Source organism: Pristis pectinata, chromosome 33 (genome assembly GCF_009764475.1).
Source record: "Pristis pectinata isolate sPriPec2 chromosome 33, sPriPec2.1.pri, whole genome shotgun sequence".
In the NCBI taxonomy this organism is placed as follows: Eukaryota; Metazoa; Chordata; class Chondrichthyes; order Rhinopristiformes; family Pristidae; genus Pristis; species Pristis pectinata.
In genome coordinates this window covers 8,972,771-8,990,218 of record NC_067437.1, presented here as the reverse complement: position 1 = coordinate 8,990,218, position 17,448 = coordinate 8,972,771, and the positions used below count along the sequence as shown (strand labels likewise).

The 17,448-nt window shown below is 44.5% G+C and overlaps 1 protein-coding gene across 3 annotated transcripts in view; it reads left to right on the top strand.

Moving 5' to 3' along the window:
- LOC127585467 (potassium voltage-gated channel subfamily C member 1-like) overlaps positions 1-17,448 on the top strand; it is a 202,438-nt gene that overhangs the window by 147,239 nt on the left and 37,751 nt on the right. For 2 of the 3 annotated variants that reach the window (XR_007958510.1, XM_052042937.1), the window contains exon 5: positions 16,213-16,249. The exons of the other annotated variant lie outside the window; for it this stretch is intronic. Coding sequence is in view for 1 of the 2 variants with exons in the window: in XM_052042937.1 (XP_051898897.1) it covers positions 16,213-16,249 (37 nt within the window). In the remaining variant the exon portion in view is untranslated. The remainder of the gene's footprint in view (positions 1-16,212; positions 16,250-17,448) is intronic. 3 annotated transcript variants of the gene reach the window in all.

Sequence of the window (17,448 nt, the reverse complement as noted above, 5' to 3'; positions counted from 1 at the left end):
AAGAGAGAATATCTGCATTTGCCAATTAGAGGTGGAGGGCATCAAATATAAAGCCTGCCTGGATATAGTTGGAGCATTATCCCTGATTCAGTGGGTTACAGCGGATGTTTATAAAATTATGAGAGACATACACAGGGTAGACAGAATCTTTTTCCCAGGGTAGAGAAATCGAATACAAGAGGGCATAGCTTCAAGGTGAGAGGGGGAAAGTTTAAAGGAGATGTTTGGGGTAAGTTTTCTATACAGAGAGTAGTAGGTGCCTGGAATGTGCTGTCAGGGGTGGCAGTAGATGCAGATATGATAGAGGTGTTCAAGAGGCCTTTAGATAGGCAAGTGACTATGCAGGGAATGGAAAGATATGGATCATGTGCAGGCAGAAGGGGTTAGTTTAATTTGGCATCATGCTCAGTACAGACATCGTGGGGCTGAAGGGCCTTTCACTGTGCTATTCTATGCTGTATGGCCTCAGCTCTGAGTCAGGAGATGTGGGTCTAGATTGACACTCCCATTCTGACCTGTTGAAGGTACCGTCTTTCAAAAGAGATGTTGAGCAAAGCACTGTCTGCCTTGTCAATCAGATATAATGGATGCAATAGCACTCCTGAAAGCAGCAGGGTTCTCCCTGTTGCAAAAAAACACACTACTGGAGGAACTCAGCGGGTCAAACAGCATCTGTGGAGGCAAAGGGATCGTTGACATTCGGGTCGTGACCCTGTTTTGGAATTTATTCCTCAACTCACATCACTAAGCACAGATATCATTAGTATAAACCAAGATGTTAAGTTCTCATAACAGAATTTTTTTGGGGATCCATATGTTGCTGGCAAGGCCAGCATTTATTGCCCATTCATAATTGCCCTTGAGAGGATATTAAGATAAGATAAGATATCTTTATTGATCACATGTACATTGAAACACACAGTGAAATGCATCTTTTTGCGTAGTATTCTGGGGGCAGCCCGCAAGTGTCGCCACACGTCCGGCGCCAACATAGCATGCCCACAACTTCCTAACCCGTACGTCTTTGGAATGTGGGAGGAAACCCACGCAGTCACAGGGAGAACAAACAAACTCCTTACAGACAGTGGCCGGAATTGAACCCAGGTCGCTGGCGCTTTAAAGCATTACGCTAACCGCTACACTACCATGCCTGCTTCTAGTAAGCCATCTTCTTGAATGACTGGTATTCCTGAAGCAGAGGGATTTCTAGGTTTGAGATGCACTGACAATGAAGGGCCAGTAATACATTTCCAAAGCAAGATGGTGTGCAATGAGAAGATCCTGTTGCCTTTGTCCTTCTCGATGAGTGAGGTTGTGAGTTTGGGACATGCTGTTGGAGTAGCCTGGGCAATTATCTGCAGTACATTTTGTAAGTGGCACACACTGCAGTCTCTGTGCACCGGTGGTGGAGGGAAGAAATGTTTCGGATGGTTGATGGGGTGCCAGTCAAGTGGGCTGCCTTATCCTGAATGGTGTTGATCTCGTTGAGGCTGCATGTGGGTAAGTGGAGAGTATTCCATTACAGTCCTGATGTGTCCTGTAAATGGTGGAAAGGCTTTGGGGTGTCAAGAGGTGAGCCATTCAACACAGGATACGCAGAATCTGATCTGCTCATGTAGCTAGGTATTTATGTGGCTGGTCCATTTGAATTTCTGGTTAATGGTGAAGCCAGGATGAGGTGAGGTCTCTGTGATGGTAATGCCTTTGAATGTCAAGGGTAGGGGGTGAGACTCTCTCTTGTTGCAGATGATTTTATCCTGACATTTTTGTGGCACAAGTGTTACTTGTCACTTACCAGCTCAGCCTGAATGTTACCTTGGCCTTGCTGCTTGCATCGACTGCTTCATTTGCTGGGTAGTTATGAATGGAATTAAACTTTGCCCAGTCATCAACAACATCCCCATTTTTGACTTCACGATGAAAGGAAGATCATTGATGAATCAGCTAAGGATGGCTTGGCCCTTGAGGAAATCCTGCAGCGATGCCTTGGGATTAGGGCAATTGACCTCCAACAAGGACAACCGTCTTGTGCGAGGTATGACTGTAAGCACTGGAATGTTTTCCCTTTGATGCCCATTGGTTTCAGTTTTACTAGGGTGCCTTAATGTCACACTCATTCAGTGCTATCTTGAGGTTATGGGCATTCAGTCTGAACCAAAAACAATACCAATACCAATAATAAATTAATACTAACTCACCAATGGGATTCAGCTCTTTGGTTCTTGTTTGTCCCAAGGTTGTGGTGAGCTCTAGAGACGAGCGGTCCTGGTAAAATGTAAACTGGACATTAGTGGGCAGGTTGTTGGTGAGTAGGTGCCATGTGAGAGATGTCAGCCTCCATCAATTTGGTGATGATCGCTAGTGGACTGACTGGGCAGTAGTTAGCTGGATTGGAATTGTCCTGTTCTTTGTGAAGACATGTCTGGGCAATTTTCTATATTTTCGGATAGATTCTAGTGTTGTAACTGTACTGGAAGAGCTTGGCCAAAGGCCACATATACAGCTGCTGTCTTGTCTGGTCCCAGTGCTCTCAGCCATTTCTCGATTTCATGGAGTGAGATGAATTGGCTGGAGACTGGCTTCTGTGACGGTGGAGATGTCAGCAGATGGATCATTCATTCAACATTGCTTAAAGGACATTGTTCCACATTAGATTGGAGCCAAGTATGCTTCTTTTGATCTTGCCCAAGTTACTGCACATATCCCAACCTAAATATGGTGGTTCTTGAAGAGGATATAATAATCCAATGTAAAGATAACATGATGTAACAAGAACATCATTGATCCCAGCTGCACAACTGGTAGAACTGCTTCTTCACAGGTCCCGTGACCTGGGTTTGATCCTGACCTCTGGGGCTGTTTGTGTGGAATTTATATGTCCTCAATGTGACTGCATGTATTTTCCCTGGATGCTTCAGCTTCTTCCCACATCCCAATGATGTGCAGGGTGGTAGGGTAATTGGGCACTATAAATTGCCCCTTGTGTGTAGGTTACTGGTAGAATTTGGACGAAGTTGATGGGAATGTGGAAAGAATAGGCTACAGGCAAAATAATTTGGGGGTTGGAATTGCTGGCATAGACTTTGATGAGCCAAAGGGCCTGTTTCTGTGCTTGATATGGCCTCCTTCTGTGGAGTCCTACAGTCCATAAGACATAGGAGCAGAATTAGGACATTCAGCTCATCGAGTCTGCTCCGCCATAGTCATAGAGATAGATACAGCAGGGAAAACCAGTCAAAGAGAGAGACAGCCGGGAAACAGGACCTTCGACCCAGCAAGTCAGTGCCAACCATAAAGCATTCATTTTTATATCAATCCCACCCTAACCCATTTTATTCTCCCCCTATGTGGTAGAGAAATCACATTGCTACTTGCGGGAGCTTGCTGTGCACCAGTTGGTGACAAGCCTTCCATTAGCAGTGAAGCTCGGTGATATTCTTAGGTAATGAAGAGTGTTACAGAAGTGCAACTCTTCCCTTTTTGTCTGGTTCTGCCCTATCAGTGTGCAAAAGGTGCTGACTCGTGGAATTAGGATGTCAAGGTTTTGTGAATCAGAGTGTAGCAGGGTTGTGATGGATCAGGGTTTAAAATAGATCCCTTCTGCCACATGGCCACACAGACAATGAAAGGTTGAATGTACATCAGAGGAAGTGTCCTTCTCACCCTCAGAAGCCAACATTATCGTATTACTGTACCAACTTTAAAAAAAACAGTGTGGTCCCCTTCTTTTTAAGAACACCCGTATTTAGGTGGGCTTGTGTACAGTAGCCTGGGCAAAACAAAAACAAGTAGCCACGTCTTTATTTTACTGAGCAGCAATGGATGTATTACAGATGCAGAAGCTTAATCAGGGTTTACAAATCTGTTTTAAGAGATGTGAATTGACATCTATCAGGTCACATTCTCAGCCTTCCAGAGAATGGAGCTGCAGCATAGTTATAGAGTCATAGAATTGTACAACACAGAAACTGGCTCTTTGGCCCAACATATCCATGCTGTCTCATTGTACTTATCAACACCAATCCCATTTATCTGCTTAAGCCTCAGAAATTAAAACAAAATACTGCAGGTGCTGGAAATGTGAAAAGTAAACATAAAATGCTGGAAACATTCAGCAGGCCAGGAAAGAGAAAGAGAGTTAAAGTTTCAGGTCGACGTCCCTTCATCAGAACTGGGAAGGAGAACCATTTCCTCTTTTTATTATCTGCTCAGCCTTTGTTGGTGGCTGCACCCACACCTCAGCAGTGCATTTCCACCAGTTTCACCTTGCCCTCGACGTTCTTTATCTACCTCCTTTTGGGTGAATGCGTTGGAAGGGTAGCCGTGTGTGGGGTGGGGTTAGGAGACAGAGGGATGGGCAAGGTTGGTGTGCACTGTGTGCGGAGGCTGTGTGTGACCTGATGGCTGCATATCCCTGCTTTGTGTTGGTGGCTTCACTTCTCAACAGTATTTCATGTGAAAGTGCCACAAGTAACAGGACCTTTGAATAACTTGCCTACTTCCTTCAATGGTTTAGTTGTAGCTCAGTGGGTACGACTCATCATGGTGTTGAGGCTGATAGTTGTCACATAACCAACAAATTATCTCTGCTATAAAAGCACAGGTTACTAAAGCTGTTGCCTCAGAGCTTTGGCAACCTTGGTTTGATCCTGACCTCCGGTGCTGTCTATGTAGAGTTTGCACGTTCACTCTGTGACCACATGGCTTTCCTCCAGGTGCTCCAGTTTCCTCCCACATCCCATTGATGTGTGGTAGGTAGGTTAACTTGGTTACTGTAAATTGCCAAAATTCCACTATATGTGGGTGAGTGCTGGAATCAAGGGGGGAGTTGATGAGAATGTGGGAAGAATAAAATGGGATTAGTGCAGGGTTAGTGTAAGTGGGTGACGTGGACTTGCTGGGCCAAAGGGCCTGCTTCTGTGCTGTATGACTCAATTGGAAAATACTGGAAATGATCAGCAGGTCAGGTAGCATCTGTGGAGAGAGAAACAGAGCTAACATTTCAGGTAGATATTCTACATGCCAGGAGTTGATGCTTCTGATGTGCTCTTGTAGCCACCGTATTTATGCAGCTCATCTAGCTGAGCTTCCGGTCAAAGGTGACAGTTCATCTGATGAAGACTCATTGACATGAACTCTTCCCACAGGCAGTGCCGTTCCTCCTGTGTATTTTACAGGAATCTTTGTTTTCAGATTTTCAACATCTGTATTCTTTTGTGTTAAAATTATTGTTGTTGTTGCTGAATCTTGTTGTTCACAAACTAGCTGTCAAAATTCCTATATTGCAACAGTGCTTTATGTTGTTGATTCATCTCATAGGATGTGGGTGTCATTGGCAAGAGCAGCGTTAATTGCCTTCAAGAGGCTGGTGATGAGCTGCAGTTTTGAACCACTGCACTCTTTCTATTGAAGGTGCTCCCACAGCATTGTTGGTGATGGAGTTCCAGAATTTAGACCCAATGATGATGAATGTTGATAAAAATCCAAGTTAGAGCAGTGTAGGACATGGAAGGGAATCTACAGCTGGCAGTTTTCCTAAGCACTTGCTGCCGTTGTCCTGCTTGGTAGTAGAAGTCATGTTTGGGAGGTGCTGTTGGAGTAGATTAGAACATAGAACAGTACAGCACAGGAACAGGCCATTCGGCCCACAATGTTGTGCCAAACCAATTGCATTAGTAATAAAATGCCCAACTAAACTAATCCCTTCTGCCCACACAATGTCCATATCCTACCATTTCCCTCACATTCATGTGCCTGTCTAAGAGTTTCTTGAACACCCCTATCGTATCTGCCTCCACCACTACCCCTGGCAGCCATTCCAGGCACCCACCACTCTCTATATAAAAAACTTGCCCACACAACTCCTGTGACCTTATACCCCATCATCTTAAATGCATGCCCTCTGGTATTAGACATTTCAACCCTGGGGAAAAGATACTGGCTGTCTACTCTATCTATGCCTCTCATAATCTTATAAACCTCTATCAGATCTCCCCTCAAGTTTGTCCAACCCCTCCTCATAGCACGTGCCCTCTAATCCAGGCAGCATCTTGGTAAATCTCTTCTGCACCCTCTCCAAAGCCTCGACATCCTTCCTATAATGGGGTAACCAGAACTGAATGCAATATTCTGGATGCAGCCTAACTAAAGTTTTATAAAGCTGCAGCATAACCTCCTGACTCTTGAACTCAATGCCTCGACTAATGAAGGTGAGCATGCCATATGCCTTCTTTACCGCCCTATCAACCTGTGTAGCCACTTTCAGGGAGCTATGAACTTGGACCCCAAGATCCCTCTGTTCATCAACATTGTTAAGGGTCTTACCATTAACAGTGTGCTGTCTCTTTACATTTGATCTCCCAAGGTGCAACACTTCACATTTGGCCGGGTTGAACTCCATCTGCCATTTCTCCACCCATGTCTACAACTGATCTATATCCCGCTGAGTCCTTTGTCTTTTATGCTAACCACAACACCACCAATCTTCACATCAGCTGCAAACTTACTAACCCACCCATGTACATTTTCATCCAGGTCATTTAGATACATCACAAACAGCGGAGGTCCCAGTACAGATCTCTGAGGAACACCACTAGTCACAGACCTCCAGCTAGAATAAGTCCCATCAACCACTACCCTCTGTCTTCTACGGAGAAACCAGTGCTGAATCCAAACGGCCAATTCACCGTGGATCCCACGCATCTTAATCTTCTGGGTGAGACTTCCGTGAGGGATCTTGTCAAATGCCTTACTAAAATCCATGTAAACCACATCCACAGCTCTACCTTCATCAGTCACCCTCGTCACCTCATCAAAAAACTCAATCAAGTTAGTAAGGCACGACTTGCCCTGCACAAAGCCATGCTGCCTGCCCCTAATTAGGCTATGGTTCTCCAAATACTCATAAATCCTATCCCAAAGGATCCTCTCCAGTAACTTCCCTACCACTGACATGAGACTCACTGGTCTATAGTTACTAGGATTATCCCTGTTTCTCTTCTTGGATAATGGAACAACATTAGCTATTCGCCAATCCTCTGGGACCTCACCTGTGGCTAGAGAGGATGCGAAGATATTGGTCAAGGCCCCAGAAATCTCATCTCTTGCATCTCTCAATAACCTGGGGTATATCCCATCAGGCCCTGGGGATTTATCCACCTTAATGCTCTTTAAGAGACCCAACACTACCTCCTCCTTTACCTCGAGATGCCCCAGCATATTAGCACGCTCCACACTGATCTCCCTGTCCTCCACCTTGCAAAATACTGATGCAAAGTACTCATTAAGGACCTCACCCCCAGCCTCCGCTTCCAAGCATATGTTCCCTCCTTTATCCTTGGGTGGTCCTACCCTCTCCCTAGTTATCCTCTAGCTCTTGATGTATGTTTGGAATGCCTTGGCATTCTCTTTAATCCTACTTGTCAAGGACTTTTCATGGCCCCTCCTGGCTTTCCTAATTCATTTCTTAAGTTCCTTTCTGGCTTCTTTATAATCCTTAAGTGCTCTGTTTGATCCCAGCTTCTTAAGCTTTACATACTTTTCCTTTTTCTTACTGACTAAATTCATCACCTCTCTCGACATCCAAGGTTCTCTTACCCTGCCGTCCTTGTCCTTGCTTCTCACTGGAACATCCCTGTGCTGCACTCTGTGCAGTTGGTCTTTAAATACCCTCCACATGTCAGATGTGGACATGCCCAAAAACAGCTAAGCCTAAATAATTCTCCTTGGTTCCTGCCCAATGGTCTCATAATTTGCCCTTCTCCAATGTAATACTCTCCTGCAAGGTCCATACTTATCCTTATCTATAGCTATCTTAAAACTTAAGGAGCTGTGGTCACTGTTCCCTAACTGTTCTCCCACTGAAAGGTCGGTCACCTGGCCAGGCTTATTACCCAATTCTGGGTCCAGTACGACCCCTCCTCTCATTGGATTATCTCCATATTGATTTAAGAAACCCTCCTGGATGCACCTAACAGATTCTGTCCCATCTAAACCTCTTAAACTAAGGAGGTCCCAGTTTATATTAGGGAAGTTGAAGTCCCCCATGACAACCACCCTATTACTTTTACACCTTTCCCTAATCTGCCTGCATATCTGTTCCTCAATGTCCCGGTTGCTATTGGGTGGTCTGTAGTACAATCCCATCAGAGTGATTGCACCTTTCTTATTTTTGAGTTCTACCCATATAGACTCAGTAGATGAGCCCTCCATTATGTCCCCTCTGAGTGCAGCTGTGATATTGTCCTTGATTAGTAGTGCAACTCTCCCTCCTCTCTTCCCTCCCTCTCTATCCTTTCTAAAACATCAACACCCTGGAACATTAAGCAGCCATTCCTGTCCCTCTCTCAACCAAGTCTCTGTTATGGCCACGACGTCATAGTTCCATGTCCTGATCCTTGCTCTAAGTTCACAACCTTATCCATAATACTCCTAGCATTCAAATACACACACTTCAAACTGTCCGTCCCATCGTGTCTATTACTTTGCTCCTGCCTGTTTTTACTGGCCCTGACATCTATCCTCCTCTCAATGCCTCCACTTTCTGACCCAGTGCTCTGGTTCCCATCCCCCTGCCAAACTAATTTAAACCCTCCCGAACAGCACTAGCGAACCTCCCGGCCAGGATATTGATTCCCCTCCAGTTGAGGTGCAACCCGTCCTTCTTGTACAGGACACCCCTGCCCCAAAAGAGGTTCCAATGACCCAAGAACCTGAAACCCTGCCCCCTGCACCAATACCTCAGCCACTCATTCATCTGTTCTATCATCCTATTCCTGCCCTGACCAGCACATGGCACTGGGAGTAATCGAGAGATTACTGCCTCGGAGGCTCTGCTCTTCAGCCTCTTTCCTAACTTAGTATACTCACTACGCAGGACCTCTTCCCCCTTTCTACCTATGTTATTGGTGCCAACGTGCACCACGACCTCTGGCTGCTCCCCCTCCCCCTTGAGAATATTCTGCAGCAGCTCTGAGACATCCTCGACTCTAGCACCTGGGAGGCAACGCACTATCCTGGTGTCTCTTTTGCAGCCACAGAATCTCCTGTCTGTCCTCCTAACTATCGAGTCTCCTATCACTATTGCTCTGCCTGAGTTTACCCTTCCCTGCTGAGCCACTGACCTGGCTGCTGCTGCTGTGCCCTGATAGGTCATCCCCCCCCAGCAGTATCAAAAGGGGTATACTTGTTGCTGAGGGGTATGGCCACGGGGTACCCTGCACTGACTGCTTACTCTTCTTACTTCTCCTGGTGGTCACCCATCTATCAGAAGCCTGTACCCTGGGTGTGACCACCTTGGTAAAAGTGTCATTTATGAGGTTTTCAGCTTCCCGGATGGTCCTGAGTACATCCAACCCAGCTCCACTTTCTTGACCTGGTCAGTCAGGAGCTGCAGCTGGGTGCACTTCCTGCAGATGTAGTCATCAGGGGGACTGTGAGGTTCCCTGACATCCCACATCTTACAGGAGGAGCATTCCACTGTCCTAACTGCCATCCTGCCTACACTGAATCAAGGACCAAGGATTTACAGACCTCAAAATAAAGACCTTACCTGTTCTTACCTGTGCCTTCTTACTGAAACTTTTTTTTTAAAGAGCTGCTCGCATTCCCCTCACCACGGTCACTTACTCAGCCTCTTCTTGAGGAAGCCTCTTGAGCCAAAGCCTCAGTCCCCCACTCTAACACTGAACCACTCACAAGATGGCCGCTCCGCTAACCCTAGCTTCTTTCTGTTGGCAGCTGCCGATTAGCTTATTAGCCAATTATTACTAACAATAATCAAGTGTGCCTCTTTAAGGGTCCTGCTCACTGAAAATGAACACCAAGCACAGAGACTCACCACTTTTGAAAACTCCCGCCTCTCGTTCCAAGTTAGGTGAGGAATTGAAGCTGGCATGCACTGCAATCTCTGTGTACCCCTGGTGGAGGGATTGAATGTTCAGGGTGGTAGATGGGGTGTTGGTCAAGTGGACTGCTTTTCCCCTCCATAGTCTTGAGCTTTTGATTGTGTCAGAGCTGCACAAGTGGAGAGTGCATAATGCCTTGAAGATGGTGCTTCTGACCTGCTCTTGTAGCCACAGTGTTTCTGCAGCTAATCCAGTTGAGTTTATGGTCAAAGGTGACCCTCAGGTGGGGAAGTTGACGACACTAATGTTATTGACTGTCAGGGGTGGCTGATTAGACTGGCAAAGGCGAGAAGCATTTCACGGCCTGGACAGCTCACACCAATCATGCAATGGTGGCAGGGCCCTCTGGTATAAATAGAAGACTTTCACCAGTGCTGTGCATGCTAGGAGACCCTCACCTCCACAGCCAGTGGAGGAAACACTGCGCTGTGGTGGAGAGGTAAGGAAAGAGAGAACAAGCAGTAGAAGTGGGAGGAGAAATGCAGCAAAAGATGCAGGAAAAGAGGGGAAAGAACAGGATACCGTTAATGTCTCCCACCTGCGTTCGAGACGGCTTGATGTATTAAATCCATGATTGTGCTTTTTTTCTCTCCAATCAACACCTCCAGGATGTGCCAGGTGGCTATAAATGGTACAGCCAGGTGTGGCTGCTGACAGCTCAGAGACAGTTTCCTTGAGCCTGCATCTTTTGACAAGATGCGGATCATGTGCTTGAGGGATCCTTGGTGAAGCCGGTGTTCAGCCCCTCCCCCATATTGCAGTGGCTCAGTTCCACCAGGGGGAAGGAGGCGGGGGGGGGGGGGTGGTGTGGGGTGGTGGAGGGGGGTATGTTAGGAGGTGGGGGTCGGGAGTGAAGAGAGACTGCAGAAGAGCTGCAGCCTGCTGCAGTGTGCAAAGCGTGGAAGGAGCCACACAACTCAGTGAGTTCTTCCAGTTTTATCTTAGGTAAAACTGTGGTGATAACACCACAAATCCAGATTAGATTCTTTGCATTTTATTCCTCTGCTTACAAATTGTCCCTCTTCCTTCCTGCTTGGGATATGAATTACAAGATTCTAGTGGCAATATTTTCCTGATATTTTATCCCTCTCACATCCTACAGTTAATGTTCTTTGAAAATCAAAAGCATATTTAAAATTTAAAGTTTGAATTTCCATAGCACCTTACACTACCTTAGGTACCCAAAGCTCTTTCCAGGCAACAAATTATATTTCAGCATCAGTGTCATGATGTCGTAATCAGTGTTAGTTGTAAGAAACACAGCAAACCAAAACCTATGCACGGCAAGATCTCATAAACAGCAACGATGTAATGGGGCTCCCACGGAAACACAGCAGTTTCAAACTGGGCTGCTATAGCATTCCTGCCAAAAACCTTGGTTCCTCAGGCAAATGCAGAGGTCATGAATTTGCTGGAAGGCTCTTAGCTGAGGCTTTGCTGATGGTGCTCGACACTGAAGTCCGCAAGGAGGGCAGTGATGGAGTGCAGGTGTTTTGCATTTATAAAGGGGATCTGCTCGTGAACAGCAGGTCTATTCATTTTACTAGAGAGGAACAACTGCCTGTTAAGAATTAGGTAATTTACATTTATTTTTATTTAATTGTATTTACTTAAATATTTTTAATTTCTTAGAAGAGTCTTTAAGGATTTAATTTTTTTAATCTCAATTTTTTAAAAACCTTTTACTTGTTTCATTGATTTTTAATAGTTCTTGGAAAGTTTTGAATGTCAAGGATATTCAGAAACATTCAGAGTCCTCGATACCTGTGACAGCTGGCAAAGAGTGGAGCAAAATGGAGTATAAAAGGAGCCCATTTGATCCATCAAGTCCATGCCAGCTCTCAATGCCATCAATCCCATTTCCCTATTTTCTTCCTTGTAACCTATTCTCTCACATATGCCCAATACTCCTCCTTAGCTGGTTGTCAAAACGTTTTCAGCTGTTTTGTGAGCAAGACTTGTTCCACCTATCCACTTAGCCACGTCACATTGTGTAAGAGGAATAACCTCTGTCATGTAGACTTCTGCCACTTAGGATAGGATGGATTCACTATAGCTAGTTATCTTATGAGCTAGCAGCAAGCATGAGTGGCCTGCTACTGACAGCATGTTCCGGACCAATGGTTAGATATTCCATTGGTTTAGGAAAATGTTCTCTCCAGGAGACCAGGGAAAGTTCTCTGGGAATTGATTGCATCCCACTGAGAGACCGTGAGGGATTGGTTTGACAACTTATTCAAAGCACATTGCCTCCAATAGGACACTAGAGTAGATTTTTGTCCTCTGGAGCAAGAATTGAACCATTGACTTCACTCAGAAAGAAGAAAGCTACTCACAGGAATTATGAATTTAATAAAATCATAAGAGGCCTGGACAGGATTAGGAGAAATTACCTATTTCCCTCAGCAGAGAGGTCAGTAACTAGTGGGCATGGATGTTGTTAACTGGTGGAAGGTTAAGACGGGAGTTGAGGAAAAAATTATTTCAATCAGTGAGTATTTACAGCCTGAAAGAGTGCTATAGGCAGAAACCTTCACCACTTGTGGAATGTACCTGGATGACCCAGTGAAGGATTAACCTAATGACCATTTTTGGCTGTCATGGACAAAATGGGCTGAGTGGCCTCTTTCTGTGCTGTAAACTTCTATGATTCCATTCCATTGTCATCATCTACATTTATATATAGGAAACAGCTGTATTACACAACTCACAAATGAACAGCAAGGAGTTATACTGTATAAAACCCTCTCAGTAAGATTCCAACCTGGTATCTGTTATTCTATATAAAAATGCTTGAAACCCTCAATTAAGTTCCAGCCTGTAAGTTCCAATGGTGATCTATTATTCTCTTTAAAAATATCTGAACCCTTCAATTAGATTCCAAACTGTAATTCACTCTGGGTATCGGTTATTCAATATACAACTCCTTGAACCCCTCAATTAGATTCCAATTTGTAACTTACTTCAAAGAATCTATTATTCTAAATACATTCCCCTGAACCTCTGAATTAGATTCCAACCTGTAACTCACTCCCTGGAATCCGTTATTCCATATACAAATTAGAGGGTTTTAGCTATAAGGAGAGGTTGGACAAATTTGGATTGTTTTCTCTGGAGGCTGATAGAAGTTTCTAAAATTATGAAAGGCATAGATAGGATAGAGAGGCAGAATATTTTTCCAGAGGTAGAAATGTTGAATACTAGAGGGCATAGCTTTAAGGTGAGGGGGGGTAAGTTTAAAGGGAATGTGCAAGGCAAGTTTTTCACACAGAGAGCGGTGGGTTCCTGGAAACTGTTGCCAGAGATGGTGGTGGAAGCAGATACAACAGTGGCGTTCAAGAGGCTTTTAGGTAGGCACATGAATATGCCGGGAATGGAGGGATGTGGATCATGTGCAGGCAGAAGGGATTAGTTTAATTTGGCATCATGCTTAGCACAGACACGATGGGCAGAAGGGCCTGTTCTTGTGCTGTACTGTTCTATGTTTTAAATCCCTGAACCCCTCAATCAGATTTCAACCTTTGGTTACTCACAGCCAGCATTTATTCATAGCATGAAGTGCTCCCTCCAGCAGCAACTACACATGATTACACTCCTGTATACATTGTGTACCTTTGACAAAGACACTGATCTCTCATGCAGCCAACATCATGGAACTGCGTTCAGCTGACAGGCTGCGTGAATTATTTACTCTCTGAGAATAGAGAAAATCGAAAGCACTGACGTTAGTGGGAATAAATCACAGCAACACTCAACAGTTCCTCACGGAAAGGACAGGCAGCTGTAGCTGAGGCCAGCTGATCCAAGCAACTGGTTAAACTGGTTAGTAGGTCAAGCTAACAAGAACTCTTCCACCAAAGAGGAGGAGGCCATTCAGCCCGTCGAATTCAACTTGCATTCAATTGGACCAATGCTCTACTATCACTCCCCTTGCCTCCTACATCTGGATAAATTATCTAAAACAACATTCACTCGTAGTCTTAGACTTTCCAGTCGCACCCAACCTTTAGAAGAGGAGTTCCTAATTCGCACTATGCTTGTGGGAAGGAATGTTTATTGGTAGCGCTCCCGAACTGGATGGGCGGCACAATGATGCGGCTGGTAGAGCAGCTACCTCTCAGCTCCAGTGACCCAGGTTCGATCCTGACCTCTGGTGCTGTCTGTGTGGAGTTTGCACGTCCTCCCTGTGACCACATGGGTTTCTCCCAGGGCCAACAATTTCCTCCCACATCCCAAAGATGTGAAGGTTGAGAGCTTAATTGGGTACTGTAAATTGCCTCTCGTGTGTAGGGGAAGGGTAGGATCTGGGGTGGGTTGATGGCAATGGGGAAAAAGTAGTGGGAGAATGGGATTCTTCTAAACTCTGGCTAATGCAGTCTCAATCTACTCAATCTCTCCTTATACAGTCTGCTCAAGTACTTCACTGGCTATAAACATGTTTAAGAAGAAGTACAAAGTGCTGTAGAAATGAATGTCTTTCTTTTATCTCTATTGAACTTCATAGGAAGAAGCCAAAAGCCAATCAAACCAGTTCCATAATTACCTAATAGTGACCTAATACCAGAAACTCACCTCTGCTTAACTTTATCCTTTATAACTTTTTCTCATCATCTCAAACTTATTAGCAACCTCCAAACAACCTATTAGATTGGGAAGATAACTTGTATGCATGTTAAACCACCCACTAATTGCAATATCTAGAATAGGGCAGGTATTTGGTCTCTTCATATTTACTGTTGTTACAAATTTTAGTTTCATTTTAGCCTCAACAAAATTTTTCCTTTGACTTGATAAGGAAAAATCTGCATGGAATATAACAGCATATTGGTTAAGTTACTGAACCAACAGCAGTGTTCTGGACCACTGATCTAGAGCCATGTGTTCAAATCCCACCACGCCAAATGTGGATTTAGATTATTAAATAAAGTCTGGAATTTAATTGAAAAGCTTGTCTGGATAACAATACGCCAATTTGTTTCATTAATGTCCTCAGGGGAGGAAATCTGTTGTTCTTAACCAGTCTGGTCTATACTGTATGTGACTCCAGACTCACTAATGTGGTTAAATCCTAACTGCCTCATCAGTTCAGGGGCAATTGGAAATGAACAATAAATGCCAGCACTGTCAGTGACATCCACCACTCATGGGTGAATAAAAGAATGTGAAAGAGCAAGGTGGGATTAATTTAATAGCTCAACTCAAGAGCTAACACTAATTTATTGGAAATAAAAAAGATCTGCGGATGCTGGAAGTCTGAAATAAAGATAGAAAATGCTGGAAATACTCAGCAGGTCAGGCAGCATCTGTGGATAGGGAAACCCAGAGTTTCAGAACTGAAATATTAACTCTGTTTCCCTATCCACAGATGCTGCCTGACCTTCTGAGTTTCCAGCACTTTCTGTTTTTACTGTCTTGTTGGACTGAATTTCCTCTGGACTACAATATTCTCTGTTGAGGGAGGGGAGGGGTGCCGAATAATGAAAAGCTAGTTGGCCAGTGACTGGTTTCTCCAGAACATATCAAGAAAGGAAAGTGCTGGGAATTCTCCTGCCTTGCAACAGAGCCTAAACCTCAAATGTATTTCATTAGCTTTCAGGACATCCCAAGGTGGTGAGGGAGAGACAGAGATCTATGCTCTTCTGTTTCTTTTTAGAATCATGGAAAATAATTAGAGGACAGAAGGTCATTCAGCCCATCGCTGTTTAAGAGCTATCCAGTGTTGTCCAACGTCTCAGCCCTGGATCTGTGGCCATGTTGGTTACTGGTGTTCAAGTGCTCATCCAGGTCTTTCTTAAGGGCTTCTGCCTCCACAGCTCTTGCAGATAAATTCTGCCACCCTTCATTTTCCTGAACCCTTTGCTAATCCTACCAATTCCCTTATATTTATCGAAAGCCAAAAACCTACAGATGCTGAAATAAAAACAGGAAGAGTGAAATTTCTCAGCAGGTCGGGCAGCATCAGTGGAGAGAGAAGCAGCATTAACAGCACAGGTTGACAGGATGTAAATTTATGCCTCTTTTTGACATCACGAGGAGATTCCCTCTTCATTTGGGTCCCTAGGTTGAAATAATTTCTCTACAGTGAGAGTGAAGTGTCAGCAAGTGAAGTGCCAACAACTCTTCTTCCAATGTGGGCTCAACAAAAGCAGGTACAAGTTCTGAACACATAGCGGTCATCCGTCTTAGAACAACTGGGGATGGTCAAGGATACATGATGCATTTCTTTCTTATTCTCTTGTCTGTGTTCTCTTGATATCTTTTTATGTTCTTCCTTCTCCTTTAACCACTAGTTTTGCTCTTCCTTCAGTTATCAACGGAGGCCAGTCCAGCCCAGAACCAATAATGTAAGTCCTCCATGAAAACAACTGCAACTGCAGTGAAAGGCTTCTGTTGTTGGTGGGAGTGACGGGAAACCCTCAGCTCCATGGTATTTTCAGATCCAGCAGGTCATGCTGGGGTAATTATCAGAACAAACTAGATTTCCATGTGCAACTCCTCCTGATTGGTCCAACTGTTCCTGGATCATTGCAGTGTCAAGAGGGGCTACCTTTATACACCTCTGTGCAGAGTTCAGGTCACAACTTGTTCATCTGCATATTTGTTTTGTGTGTCTGTGTGTGTGTCTGTGTGTGTGTGTTCCTTCATTAATCTCTGTATTTGCATCTTGTTGGTGTGTCAGTCTAAATGCATCTGTCTCACCATGTATCACAGTGTTGCAGATGTCTGTGTCTGTGCTGCATATCTGCATGTCTGCTATTTGTTCACTAATCATTGTTGACTGACTTGTTGCTCCCTGTCAATAGTCTGCAATGCAGGTTTGTCATTTATCAGCCTGTTAGCCCCTCCATTAATCGCTGTGCTCTGTCTTGTTGCTGTTTGTGTGTGTCTACATGCCTATCTGTCTTTCCCTTTATTGCTGTGTTCTGTGCGCATTAGTGCCTGTGTGCACTTGTGTGCTTCTCTGTTTGTGTATGTGTGTGTCCATCCATGTGTGTCTGTGTTTGCACACATAAGTATGTCTGTCCATGCACTTGTCTGTGAATGTACATGCAGATGAGTGTGAATGTATTTGTGTGAGGGTGGCTGTGCGTGTAAGTATGTGTGTGTGGGTGAGTGAATGTGTATGAATATCCATGTGTGCATTTTGTATGCGCACATGTGGGTGCTTGTGAATATGCATGTTTGTTTTTGTATGCATAGTGTGTACATATCTGTACGTATTGGATTATAGTTGAAAACCTGAGTGTTTGTGGGTATGTATATTTGCCAGACCAGAGTATGTAACCATATGGGTTTGTGTGCATGAGCGTTCATGTATGTTTACATTTGTGTGTGTACATGGCTGTGTGCCTATATATGCCAGTGCATATATGTGTGTTTATGTGTGCTTGTACACTGCAATGTACAAGCCCATTTCTCTACTCCTGAGATAAACTCTGTTCCTCAGACCAACCATCCCTGTAACCTTACTGAAGAGGTTAACATACTTGTCCTGGGATGTGGGCAGTTGAACTGTGTGTGTTGCTGGGGATGGGTGCTGGCT